Source organism: Neopsephotus bourkii, unplaced genomic scaffold (assembly GCF_033783945.1).
Source record: "Neopsephotus bourkii isolate Nb327-2 ecotype Australia unplaced genomic scaffold, CSIRO-AGI_Nbou_v1 NB_275, whole genome shotgun sequence".
Taxonomy (NCBI): domain Eukaryota; kingdom Metazoa; phylum Chordata; class Aves; order Psittaciformes; family Psittacidae; genus Neopsephotus; species Neopsephotus bourkii.
Window position 1 is genome coordinate 2,180,454 of NW_026900784.1, and position 15,015 is coordinate 2,195,468.

General features: G+C 36.8%; 1 protein-coding gene across 2 annotated transcripts in view; it reads left to right on the top strand.

Annotated features, from left to right (window-relative positions):
* Window positions 1-15,015, top strand: part of MMP16 (matrix metallopeptidase 16) — a 180,570-nt gene that overhangs the window by 120,767 nt on the left and 44,788 nt on the right. For both annotated transcript variants that reach the window (XM_061346811.1, XM_061346812.1), the window contains one exon: window positions 14,399-14,560. In XM_061346811.1, the coding sequence (XP_061202795.1) occupies window positions 14,399-14,560 (162 nt within the window). The remainder of the gene's footprint in view (window positions 1-14,398; window positions 14,561-15,015) is intronic.

A 15,015-nucleotide genomic window follows, 5' to 3' on the forward strand; every position in this document is an offset into this window, starting at 1 on the left:
GTGCCTCAGATTCCTGAGCCACAGACCATATTTTTGTATTTAATAGCCTTTGAGGGTTTTCCTTTCATGAATTGGTGCAATCTCTTTTTGAACTCATGTAAGCATTTGGGATCCACAGCATCCTGTGACAATTGTTTTATAGCTTAGATGTGAAAATTACCTTTTCTGAACTTTGAACCTGCCATTGATAAATTCACTTTAGGTAGACTGGTGCCTATATTGTGAGAAAGTAGTTTCCTGATCATTCTATCTAAGCCATGCACAATTTTATGGACCTTGGTAATATCTCATTTCCAGGATAAAGAGAGATAAAAAGACCCCTAGCCTGTTGAGTTACAGCTTTGTTTATATGTATTTGTAAGGTTAAGGAAGCACAACTGTTATTTTAAACTGAATCTATTTTAGTGCGAAATGAGAATTAGCATTATTATAAAAGATAGCAAAAAACAACTGTTACATTTGGTGGATGTGGTCTACCTTGACTTCAGCAAAGCGTTTGACACAGTCTCCCACAGCATCCTCACAGCTAAATTGAGGAAGTGTGCTCTGGATGATCGGGTAGTGAGGTGGACTGTGAACTGGCTGAAGGAGAGAAGCCAGAGACTTGTAGTCTATGGGGCGGAGTCTAGTTGGAGGCCTGTATCTAGTGGAGTGCCTCAAGGGTCGGCACTGGGACCAGTATTATTTAATATATTCATCAACGATTTAGATGAGGGAATTGAGTGTACTATCAGCAAGTTTGCTGATGACACTAAGCTGGGAGGGGTGGCTGACCCGCCAGAAGGCTGTGCTGCCATCCAGCGAGACCTGGACAGGCTGGAGAGTTGGGCGGGGAATAACTTGATGAAATATAACAAGGAAAAGTGTAGAGTCCTGCATCTGGGCAGGAACAACCCCAGGTTCCAGTATAGATTGGGGAACGACCTGTTAGAGAGCAGTGTAGGGGAGAGGGACCTGGGGGTCCTGGTGGACGACAGGGTGACCATGAGCCGACACTATGCCCTTGTGGCCAAGAAGGCCAATGGCATCCTGGAGTGTATTAGAAGGGGGGTGGTTAGTAGGTCGAGAGAGGTCCTCCTTCCCCTCTACTCTGCCCTGGTGAGACCTCATCTGGAATACTGTGTCCAGTTTTGGGTGCCTCAGTTTAAGAAGGACAGGGACCTGCTGGAGAGAGTCCAGCGCAGGGCAACTAAGATGATTAAGGGAGTGGAGCATCTCCCTTATGAGGAAAGACTGAGGGAGCTGGGTCTCTATAGTTTGGAGAAGAGGAGACTGAGGGGTGACCTTATTAGTGTATATAAATATATAAAGGGGGAGTGTCACGAGGATGGAGCCAGGCTCTTCTCAGTGGCAAACAATGATAGGACAAGGGGAAATGGGTACAAACTGGAACACAAGAGGTTCCACTTAAACTTGAGAAGAAACTTCTTCTCAGTGAGGGTGACAGAACACTGGAACAGGCTGCCCAGGGAGGTTGTGGAGTCTCCTTCTCTGGAGACATTCAAAACCCGCCTGGACACGTTCCTGTGTAACCTTATCTAGGTGTTCCTGCTCCAGCAGGGGGATTGGGCTAGATGATCTTTTGAGGTCCCTTCCAATCTCTAACATACTGTGATACTGTGATTTATAACATTACACAATGATGAATATGCCAAGATAATATTTACAAGAACTTTGCAAGTTGAAGACAAATGGAGTAAAGATTGATTTTTTTTTTATTTCTTTTTTTTTTCACCATTTCCCCTGAAATCCGATTTAATTCAGGAGTCGGCTAACGCAGATAATAGCTTTCTATTGCTATACCTCAAGGCTTCCAGTATTTAAAAATCAAACCAGCCCTTCCCCATCTGTAAGTCCATGTTTTGTTGGTAGAACTTAACAGGGTAGTCTGTCCTCAAACTTCCCAAATCTTCCATGGGTTATACTTGCTTGATGTGCATATGCCCACCTGTTCCATATCTAGTCACCAAAACATTTTACATAAAATGGTAACTGAAGCATTCAGAATCTGCTGCATAAAATATGTCTTTGAAAAGGCAGTGGGTGCAAAGCTGCACTTGAGAATAGAAAGATCCCTTTCAGATATTGAAGAGGTAGGAAATGATAAAAAAAACCCCCATAAATGGCCCTGGCTAGCTTGTGAGGACTCAATCATTAGGTATAGTACTATACAGATAGAAGAGGATCTCTCTATTAGACGTGCTAGGCCTCATTTACACTAAGGCTGCAAGTCAGATAACTGAAAATATTAACTGTTGGTGAGATAATGACCTCATTTTTATTGATCGGGCGAGTTCTGCTTTCATGGAGCACCATTTTGGCTTTGAGAAAAGTACTTCATTTACATGTTATTGAAAGGTAAATCTGTTAGAAACTGTCAGTCAGGGAAAGCAGTCTTGTGGATGAATCCAACCCATGATCTAGATGTGTGCTTAGCTGGCTGGTTTTAATACATCCCAGGGGCTATCGTGTGGAATACCATGCCTTCATCTTCCTTCTGGCCTAAAATTACCAAGTGCACTACTATGCAAACTGAAATAAAAGCTAAGGAATACATCAAGAAGATGAACTTTGTGATATTCTTAGTTAAAACAATGGAAATGTAGACTGTTACATACATCTTACATTGTGCATTTTGTGTCTATAGAAGCAAGGTGATACTTACATTGTGTGATAATTGCCAAAGATGGTCATGATGCAGGTCATTTCATAAACGAAAAAACGCAATGTAACCTGAGCCACTAAATTGCATATAGCTTCCATCATGGTGTAGGTAAACATAGGCAAGCCTATTTGGAGTAGTTAGGAAAGTTGCAAACTCAGTTATCCATTCAAACTGCAACTGGAGGTTATTATATGACAAATACTAGGGCCAGTAGAACAATCTGCTTGCATTTGCCATCTGCCTCAGTTCACAATCAGGTAGCCTATCTTAAACTGCTAATGAAAAGCGTTAAAACCAACCTGGCTGACTTTGCATGGGAATAAATGGGGAAAGTTCACATTGTCTGCTACATCAACTTTACTGCCAAGGAAATGTCTAGCAGAAAGGCAGAGTGGACCCTTGCAGACAACTTTGGCAAAGATTGCATCTACATTGGCACAAACAGAAGTGCAATTCCCCCCCCCCCCCCAAGATGTCTTTGTCTTAAACAACAATGAAGATAAGTTTATCTTTGCAAACTGATTCATTTAGTCAGACACTCCTGTAAATATGTTAAGAGATGTGAATATGGGGAACTTCAATTGGAAAATGTTTGTTAAATCCTTAAAAAGTTGAAGCTAACATTACTGGAGTTTAGTGGGTTTTTTTAGCTTTGTTTTGTTTTGCTTTGTTCTCCCTGCAGTATGCTAGAAAAGAGCACTGGGAAGGCTTTTTTGTTCAGGCAAACAGATGTATTTTGAATGAGTGCATACATAAAATGTGGGCCACATGATTATTTTTATGACCCCACAACCCTTCACACACTGAGGATAACAAGAAAAACCAAAAGTAGCACCTCACACATGACAAATAAATGAAGCTAGCTCCTACCTTAACCTTTTCTTCTTTTAGAAAGAAGCTTAGCAGATTTTGAATTCTGAATCTGAGAGGTTTTTGTATAATTCTTGTGCATGACAAAGTTTTGGGGAAGAGGAAACAAAATTAAATAATTTAATATATTCCAATATTTTTTTCTTATCCCCTATGCATCTTTTTAGAAGTGTTCTCCATCAGCTTACAAAAAGGCAATATTTCTTTAAAATGTATGATGTAAAAATAATGCTAATAGAGCTAATGGTTATAATAAAGAAGCTACCTTATGAGCTATGAGATTTCATACCAGAGAATGAATTTCAGGTTCTTGAAAGATTAGTTGCTGTGGAAAGCTTGTGAAGAGCCATACTCTCAAACATGTTGGGTTTAAAAAAAAAAAAAAAAGGTAAAATCACCTTTATTATTGAAAATAGGTTGAAATCAGTTCAAAAATAAAAAAAATCACCTGATAATTAATGGCTTGAAGTTGATTTTTTATTCTTTTCAGTCTGATCTATTAGTGGAAATAATTTAGGAAAGAGAAACTATCTATGATCATCAAATTGTCCCTTTAAACATAAAGTGGCAGTTCTGCATTTTAAAGCAAGCACCAGACTTATCATTCCAACTCGTATGTGACCCAGAGACTTGAGTCTTTGTTTGCTGCTAGGGCCATCTCACGGAAACTTTTTCACCAAGACAGCAGCTTTAGGAAATCTGACTTTTCCCAAAGAAGTTCTATAGGATATTGTTATTGCACTGCCCTCTCCTTTCCCCTGCTTTTCGAGGGCAAACAGAAACTGAAAAGTCATGTTGCAAGTACTAAGGATGTTGTCATGGTTTCCTGAGAGAATGAGACAAGAATTTTACAGTAATCACATATTTATTTATCTGTTAAGCAGAAGTTTAATGGATTGTTATTTCAAAAGTAGAAGAATGTAAGATAACCCTAAAACATAAGGTAATACTACATATGACTTTTTCAAGAATGTTATATGAATAACTAATGATTTTTTTACCATATCTCTGTTCTCAAGCCTAGAGAATAATTTGAGCTTTATCCAGAAATTCTTCACTTCAAAATGCTTGAACCGTATGTTCTTGAGTCCAGAACCGTTTAATCTAAATTGAGACTCCTTCCTAAGTAAGTGCCTTGGGTTTCAAGAAGTGCTGAGCAGCTAACACCAATACCTGGAAACATCCACAGCTAAAACATCAGATTGGGAAAAAAAGGTGAAAGTAGAAAAATCAAAAAGAAGCGAAATTAAAAGAGCAGCATTGTTTTGAGCAAAATCTTTTGTTGTAGTGGACAGGTTTAAGTCTCTAGTTCAAATCGATGATGAATGCTTCTTGGTTTTGTACATATATCATTTAAGTCCGTATCCTGTACTTCTGTATTGAATGTTTTGCCACTGACTTAAATGAAAAGACCTAAGTCAGAAGCCAGAAGGGGGTGGAATTAATCTGACCATATGTTGATGTTTATATCTAAATTAATCTCAGAGTCCGTTTAGAGTTAGAGGAGAGATTTATTGCCTTCCTGGGTAAGATTTGTTGCATCCTGAAGTAGGTGTCTAAAATTAACTAGATGAATCATGTCCTGAAATACCTGTTTCTTATCACTGGCTGTGAAAGGTGCAGGTATAGACATTTGTGTTACAGTTTTCTATAGCTAGGTGACTTCCACCAGTGATGTTGAATCGTGTGCAATTTCAGATTAGGGAAGAACTAAGGTGATAAGTACTTCAAATAACAGCACCAAAGGGGGCCAAAGAAATCTGTCTCAGCAGCAGAGTTGTCTGTTTTGGAAACAGTTCAGTATTATACTCAGAAAAGGTAATTATCCCCTGTCACACTTCATATGGCAAGACAAACACTCTCCTATTGGTCTAAATACGGTAATTAAAAAATAGATGGTACCACTTATATTTTGAATGCATAGTTCGTAATATGTTAATATGTAAACATACTTTTAGTTTCCCCTTTTATGAGAATATAGCTGCTTATGGTGCCATTTAGGAAATGATACTATGCAAGCATGGGGAAATGGGACTGTCAGTATTCAGGGAACTGCAGGTATGGTAGTGACATAGGATTAAGGTTGCTAGCTGTACTACAGCTAGCAGTGCTAGCAGAAGCAGTAAAAATATTAGGGCCTGAACTTCAGGAAGAGTTAACAATTACAGCATATACCAACAGTCAGTCCTTAGCTGGTTTGTGTTTTAATGATCACTTGTGTTACTGGCAGTGTTTGCCATGATGGCTGGCATAGGTGGAGAGATAATGGTCCCAGACCTGCCTGAATGTTGGATGTGGCACAACAGCTGTGGGAGCAGTGTGCCCCAAGCGGTGCTGCTCTTAGCTCCTTGCTTTCCAGTAAGAAACTGGTGTGAGAGCCATCAGGCATGGAACTTCTGGCATTGTACATTCTCCCTGCCTGTGTCAGCCGCTGTCCCCCCAGGGTGGGGTCTTGCTGAGCTCCTAACACATGGAAGGGAAAGTGTGCTAGGATTGACCTCTGCCCTGACTAACATTCCTGTGTCCAAGCTGTCCTGTACTTCAGCAGAGGTACCTGACCCCTGCCTTCATCTTGCTCTCTAAGCATCCTCTTGCGTAGGCTTTCCTCTGCCAGGGGGGCCAGCAGAATGACTTGGCTGCCTAACCATCTTGGCGTCTCCAGCACCCTTTCATCCTGGAAGATGCCTTTCCACAGCGAGTGCTGAGCCATCTCCATGCTGACAAGTACCAAGAGTCAATAGTGCCAAACTGACAGTATTCTTTGAGTGCTAGAAAGGCACTCTAGCTAGAAAGCTAGAATGAAATGGACTGCTATATAGATACACCCACTAATAATAGCAGATAACCAATAGATCAGGCTATTTCACATGAACAAATTTTAATGAAGTAAAACCAAAGTAACAGATTTGTCTTTCTGTCATTTTTTTTCCTTATATATAATCCCCAGTTTGAAGTTGTCTCAATTTAGAATATGGTACACATTAGGATCAGGTCTCCTTTGAAGTCTGCAGACTTCTTAGAAAACATATCTTCTTTTCAGATCAGAGAACTTTTAATGATTTTTTTTCTTAATCACTTTTCAAATTGGGATTCAAAATTCCTACTTCTTTTATCACCGTCCAAGGAAAAAAAAGATTAAAAAAAGAAAAAAAGGCAAAATTCTATCTTTACATTTTTTTCTCAATAAGAATTAAACAAGGAAGATAACGACGGAATGTTCATATAAGAACTGTTCATATAAAATTCCCAAATATGCATACAACATTATGTCACTTTCTCTTTAAAAAACCTTGAAGTCATATGTACATGTTACATACATAAAATGGCGGTAAGAATAATAATCTGGGTTTGATGACTTTAATATAAGTAAAATCAGAGGATAATATTTCTGTCAGTAGTTTAACTGACACAGGGTAAAAATTCATCTCTCAGAAAGGCAACAGAAGATTTAGACATGAATTAAATTCTATGTACATTCTATTGTAGGGATTTCAGTCAGCTGTAGGACTCAGATTTCTGCCCCATGGCAGGTTATATCTATTGTAAATATTGGCAGCATGACTTTGAACTTCCTCCTAGCAATTATGGATATTTCTTTATAGTAGGACACACAGGACATGAGGAAAATAAAAAAAATCATCCTGTCAAAACAAAAGCAGCCATATGCCAGCATTTTAGCTGAGTGGCTTACAAAAAAAACTACCTTCATTTTTGTCAAAGGCAAGGATTTGATTTTAATGTGCGCTCATGAACAATTAAGGTCCTTTTACGTTTAATCTCACTCAGACTGGCACTTGCTTAGGAGTGGTAGAGAGATGTCCATTCCCTTCACATGAATGACCCTAAGGGACCATGGTGGATAGCTGAGAATTGTGTAATGCGTGCTCTTTTCATGCACATATACACTTCTCCAGCTTATTGTTCCCACAGCAACAACTAAAAACAGAAACAAAGATAAGATAGGAAAGAGTATAAATAGATATGGTTGCTACAGTATTTGCAGAATTTGTAATTGCATTGAGTCTACTGGAAAAAAAGTGCAAATGTTATTTAACAACCTGGTCATTTGTAATGTTATGAGAATGGCCATTGTATTTTCAAACAGTTTTACTTGCTAGGAGAAATTGATTTATGAAGATCTCTTCTGACAAAATGCAAAATTTGATTACAATTTTAATTTGTTTAAAATAGTTGCTATCTAAAGATGACCAGATAACTCCCAAAATAAAACTTTTCAGTCTGTTAATCAGCATGACTTTATAACTAATAGAATGACAATGCCATTTGAGAATGCCATTAATGGATCTGAGTAATGAAGAATTTTATCTCAGAAGCCAGAGATTCAGCATAAATGTAGTTATTCTTAGTTTGTTAAGTACACTATCAAATCAGGGTTTTCTCAAAGTATGAAATGAAGCCATAAACATTGTATTTGCAGAAGGAACACGTACCATTATATTTACAGCTTTTTGGGAAGCAGCAAGCTCTTGTGTCTTCTTTACCTCCCCTAGGATCATTTCCAGCTGCTTTACTTCTCACTCCTTGGAGAAGTTGGTATTGATTCACTAGTCAGGATAGTTTGTGAAACTTTTCAGTACTAGTGATTGAAATTATGAGAAACAAAGATTTTTTTAATGCTTTTTTTTAGAAATAAAATTAAGAATGCATAAAGTAATTAATTCTACCCATTTTAAGCAATTTACTAGAAAGTTTCGGAGTGCACTTGGTAATAAATCCAAGTAGTAAGGCAGAAATTCTTACCTTTTCCATGTCCTTGCCTTCAAAATACAGGCCAATCTGTATTATAGCAGAATGTGGCTTCTTCTAAATTATGCCCAAAATACGCAGAAACGGTAGAATACTGCCAGGAAGGACATACACACCTCTAAGCTCACATGTCCTTACCATATCTCATCAAATATCACTGAGTTACCTGAGACAATCTTCCCCTAAAGAAATATCCCTTTGTCAGATTTCAAGCAAGCAAGTTTAAATTTCACACTAATCTGTCAATCTTTTAAAAATAGAATAGTTTTTCAAAAATATACACATGTGGGTGTAGGTGTACTAAATTATACACAAAGTAATAAATACATACTTTGCATATAACCAAGTGCCTGTACCTTCCCTTCTGTCTGCAAATACATATATATGTCAGTTTGCAGAGATTTTAGTGTATATGTTAGTATATGTAATAATAGTGTTAGATCCCCTTATTTTTATGTCATTCTCTTTTTCACAATGGAAAAAAAAGGCTAAATTATAGCTATGTTATTCAAAAACGATTGTTTAAAATATGGTGTGTGTACAACATACATTAAATTCTTACAGAAAATGGGTGTGCTGTATATGATACATTTTTATTTAGAACAACAAAAATTTAGTTTTGCTCTTCAAAGCCACTGCACCATCTCAACCCCATCTTTTAGTGAAACTTTGCATAATAGCCACCAACCTACCAAATTTCACTGCCAATGGCAGAAGATTGACTTAATATCAGGCAACTATATGTGATATTTTAGACTGGAAATCTTAATAAGAGTATGCCTGTGAGTTATACTTAGGTCCATGTATACGCTTTGTATAGCATATGTGGTGCTTACATAAGTGCATATATAATGTATATACTCAATTCTGCTGTATTGCAAGAAGGTCAGAGAGTAAGACTCTTATCACTGACTGTTGAAGTAGCATGTTGAAAATTCTGTCCTGTTGGGAAAGAATAATAACAACAAAGTTATTAAACTTTTTTTTCTTCTCTAGGGTTTTGGTTGGGTTTTTTTCCTTTTCTTTCTGCATGCTACATAGGGTAAGAATCTTTCGTATTCTAAAGTTTGCAGCACTGCAGCTATTTGGGATTAACAGTGTTGGTTTGATGAGTCAATGGTACAAATGAACAGAAAAATTAAAATGCTGATTTCAAATACATCAACGCAAGTTCATGGGTAGTGTGTGTGTGTAATATTTTATAATGAACTATATGCTTAATTTGGAGGTACTGTCTTGATGATACAAGCCTGACTTGTACAGGTTTACCTTTCTGATTCATATGGATTTAATCTGAAATCATCTATCTGCCTCAGATAGATGTAGAGGCATAAGCAGAATGATCTTCGGGAGAAACTGTATGCCTGTGTATAAAACACTTTTGTAATTTTCCAGTTTGATTGTCATTTGAAATTCAGTTTCTAGATTTTTTTTATATTTTTCTCTGAATGGGAAAGTCTTCAAAATTGAAGTCATATGGCATTTAAACAATGGACAATTCGAGTTCACAATGTGTTGTAGCAATTACTGTAACATGCCAAAGAGAAGAACCAAGTGACATGCCCTGAGGTGTCATTTAGTGCTGTATTAAAAAGAGGACCAAGTGATAAATCAAAAGCTTTCTAAGCCATTAAGGATATTGCTTTTATAAATTAAAGTCACATACCATTTAAAACAGGAATTAATATCTTCAGAACTAAGGTTTCTTAATAGCTTGCTGTGGACAACCATAATAGCTTTGTTATCTGGAGATACGAAAAATAGTGTATTTGTTAACTGCAGGGAAAGGCTTCCCTATATCCCATGCTCCACAGTGGCAGCTGTTGAATATTTGATATGTTAATACATACTTATATTCTGGTATTTGGGCAGTGATTGTAAAGTCAGGCAGATTTAGTACCTAAAATAGTTTATAGCCTTAGAGAAAAGTGTCAGTATAAAAATAATAATTTTGTCTTAGTTCTTTACACATAGTATCTTTTTTTTTTTCCTTGTGAAATCAAACTTGAGAAAAAATAAGAAAAAAATCAGTCTTTTTAAGGTTATATCCATTCTGTTCTGAATCACCGTGCTAATGGGGAACAGAGATGCACAAGTTTTGCGCTTGTGAAACATATTTTCTGGGTTTTTTCTACTACTCTATAAATATGATGTAACTGAGACTATCACAATGAATATTCACCATTGTGTATTCTGCAGGGGCAACTTTCAGTTGGAAAATCATCATTGTCATACATAGTTTAACTCTTGTTATTCATGACTTATTAAAGTTTTGTGATGGTATTTCACTTTGCCAAGTGGACTGAAATACGTTTCTACTTGGGTATTGCTGAAATATAGACTCATTTGTGACTCTCTCCTTCAGTGGTGGAGATTGAATATCTTTGAAGAGCATCCAGTGTCAGGGTGATATGAGCTGGTATGAGTGTTCACTTGCTTTTACAATTCTTCCTCTTGCTCTGACCACTGGCCAAGGAAGTGAAGTTGGCCTACTATTAACCTTGCAGTCAGGCTTCTGTAAATCAGCCTGGAGAGAAAGAGAAGGCACTCAGGGTTACCTTTCTGCACTCTTGGTAGCTAGTTACAGTAACACTGAGATGCTTAAAGCAAGTCTACTCCTGAAGGCAAAGAGCGACTGAGTAATTGTTGCCTAATTGGAGAAATCTAATTATATGCAAAGGAAAAAGGATGGAAACTAAGACAATAGTAAGTTCTATGTGCATTGGTCTCAAGCAACAAATCCTGAGCTGGTTTAAACCTCAGTTTCAACTGCACTAAGTTATTTGGGTCAGTTTAAATTCAGGATGCCCTGGAGACAATCACGACTCTTTATGAAAATTGTTATGAATAATGGGACTGTTTGACTACAAGTAGAAAATATGTTCTATGTTAAATCACTGACACCCCAGGCAAGAATATTCTCCCAGCTCTTTCCCGTGACCTTCTCCCTTTCCCTACTTATTCATTGCTCTAAAGGAAGCGCTGTCTTTACCACATTTAGTACCTCCCCTGTTGGTTACAAGTTGCATTGCAAGGAGGTGCAAATTACTTTTCATAGTCCTTTTGCCTTTTTCCCTGCTGTATTTGGGCTTTAACAAAAGCCAGAGGGGCGGTCAGCTGCTGAAAAAATACACATCCTTTCTTTAACGTAATCACCCCTATCCAAAAAAGAAAGGGAGAAGACATACTAAGAAATGTCCACCCCCTGCATAATATCTGTTCTCTGACACTGTCCCACTGTCATTTAGAAGTACTACCTTAGAAGTGCTCTACCATATGCTTATTATCTGTTATCCCAGAAGGAAAAATGCCAGTAGATGACAGTGTGGTTTATTTATTTCTCTGTTACTAATGTAATTCCCACCTCTTCAAGGTCAGCATGGAGCTAAATATGGAAATTACTGGAGATCTTTGTGGGGACTCAATGAGGACTGATAACTAAAGGATGTATTGTTTCTTCATGCATTGCATAACTGACACAAATAGAGAGAAGCAATAGATTCTTCTGAGACTCTTTATTAATTGTGGTTTCTTGAAATTTTAGAAATTTTGACAAATTTACTTCCTCAAATATCTAAAAGGAGATCTTTGAGGCAGATCTCCTGCTGACTCAAATAAGAGACATTGAATACCACATGTATAACAAACACCCTCTGGTATGACCAGCCTAATAGTAGTGATAAAATCAAGTAGTATTAATTTAAAAGTATTTGAAAAAGGTTCAATAAATCCTGTGGCCAACTTATTAGTACAATTATTAATATAGGACCTAGAGTGGTTAATATTCTTCATTATGATGTAGGAAAAACAGGTCTAGGAGGCAAATTTGCCTTTCACATGGTCTGAAAGGCAAAAGAAAGTTTCATCTTAAATATGAGTTACTGCCAAAGAAATATTTCATTTGAATAAACCTGTGTTAGAACTTTCATAAAACACAGAAAAGAATTGAAAAATAATGTGAGACATGTCACAGTACAATACAGAACAGTAACATCTTCTTCCTTTATGTCTTTCCATCTTAAGCCTATAATTTTTAAAATGATATTAATTATTCCATTATGAGTGCAGAATGAAAACCTTTCCAGAGTTTCTCCTGTGCATCACTTCCAATGCTGAGGTTACCTACAGAAGCTGTAGATTATTCATATGATATATGAAACCAGCATGGACTGCATATAGAAGGGCAGATTCAGATGGCAAAAGCATTTGTCACGGGGACAGTCAAGCTTATCAAACCTGTTACAACAGCACATTGAGAATCCACTTTAGTATAAAAAGAACTGCATCCAGGAAAAATACTGTCATGAAAATATTTCATCTGGAAACCATATAATTATAAATTATAGGATAATTTCTTGTAATTTTTGAAAGCATATTATGTCACATTAATTTTTGAAAGCATATTATGTCACATTAATTTTTGAAAGACATTATTTTTTGCTCAGTTATACCAAATAAAAGAGCAACAGCATTTAGTTTTAGTATTTCCTGATTAAAAATCAGACATTAAAAGAGTCTGTCATCTAAACAAATAGGTTTAGTTATGACTGCTTAGATGCTTTCAATCAAACATTTATTTTACAAACATCAGCACAACTCTATACATACTGCTAAGTCTTTCCGCTTTCATATATACTTGGTAGAAAGCTTATTTCTTTGTGACAACAAGAGGAAATATTTGAAAAATTGAAATGTTGTCAACTATGTCCTCAAAGTTCTGTAAGTCTATATATATATGTAAAATTTTTACTAAATTAAACTTTCTGATATTATTTTATTAATATTTTAATAGTACTTAAAATTCCAGATAAAGTGCCAAGAGTGGAAAATAACTGTCTGCACCCTTCTTCTTCTACAGAAGAAGAGTTAATGTTGAGTGTTTTCTTGTTTCATTATACAACTATTAGGACAAAGTGTAAGCCTTTCAGTATTTATACACTCTTTCAACAAGAAACTACCTACTGCACATATAAGCTGTTTTACATGAGTCCAGCCATCCAAAAGTTAGATACTCAGCATCTAAGCTGCTGATCTAGAAAATTTCTCTTGTCAGTGGGAGAGGAGCACACATCCGGAGAATGATTCTTCCCATCCCTAGGTGGTAAAAATGAGCAGTGTCCTAGATGTGACCCTCTCCCACTGACCAGAATCTTTCACCAGATGTAAAACATTTTTCCAAAATCTCATTATATGACAAGTTGACTACAGAGAGAATCTGTAAAAAGGACTCATAGACAGATATGCTGAGTTAAATCTTAGATGAATAAAAACAGACCAAATTAATACCATAAAGGTCCAGCTCTGCTTTTTTTTACAGAAATCATCCAATTGGCTTTGATTTGCTTTTGCTTCAGAGTGCCATAATTCTACTGCTGAAACTTCCAGCTGTGTCTAATACCCTGCAATAAAAAATGAAAAGACAATTTTTAGAAGGGAATAACAAAAACTTAGACCTAAAAGTTCTAATACTTAAGTAAGAAAGTACAGTTATATGGGAACTACACAATGAAATAAATAAGGACATCCTATTTTGAGAAGGGTAGCACAACACCCCTATTTTCTGCATTAGCATTTCAGTTATGGTGATTCAGAAATGAACAGCATCTACAAGTAATCATGAGGGGTCTTATTACTTGGATGACTAAGTTCCCTGTGGGATTTGTCCTAAATAGGTAGTCCTCAGTTTGCGAAGTTTTCTGCACACAGCAAGAGTATTTTCATTTTGAAATAATGTCTTGATGCAAGGATTTTTAGTCAGTTTCACCACAACATCAGCTTTTAAGTCAGAAATTGCATGCAAGCCTAGACATGAGGTATGACATTTGAACTCTACATTAACCATGTGCATGAGTTAAAAGATTATACTTATGATGTCTGTAAGAGTACCACATTTTATAACAAAAATGGTTTCCTTGTTTAGAAAAAGGGAAAGCTGCCTTTACTACTACATTATCCTTATGAATAATTATTAAGAGTTACTTTGTAAAGTTCAAATTCAGAGAAAACAACTTTCAAGTGCAGAATCCCCCAGTTGTGTTATTTCTGTTGCTATGCTTACAGTTTTAAAGGTCTTTTTTCCCTTTCTTCTCTTCACAGGAAATGATCTGTTTCTAGTTGCAGTGCATGAACTGGGACATGCTCTGGGCTTGGAACACTCTAATGATCCCACTGCAATCATGGCTCCATTTTATCAGTATATGGAAACTGACAACTTCAAACTACCTAACGATGATTTACAAGGCATCCAGAAGATATACGGTATGTCATACTCTCATTAGGCAACCTAAGGTTTTCACTCTAGAGTACATTGTAAGTCCTTCTGTCCATACTACCTCCCCAAGAGAGTTTGTTACTGTAGACTCTGCCAGCTGTTATGCCAAAGGCCATTTTGTGGGCACACCAGCGATTTTGATGAAGCTCTTGTACTTTGCTTCTCACTGTTTATAACTTACAGTCAAATTTTCAATCATCTGGAATAGTAATTTTAGATGTTTTAAGAAGTGATAGACAATATCAGTGAAAGGATCCCAAACTATTAAAATATTAAGAAATGAAGGCCTTCAACCATAATGAGTAGTAGTCTGAGCTTGTATAACTGGACTGATTGCTTCCTTGCTTATCAGTCTCCTGGGTGACAAAATCTGTGGTCCCAGAAAATCCCTTTCCTGTGATACCTACAGCAAATTGATCTGAAAAAAATGCTATTACCAGTC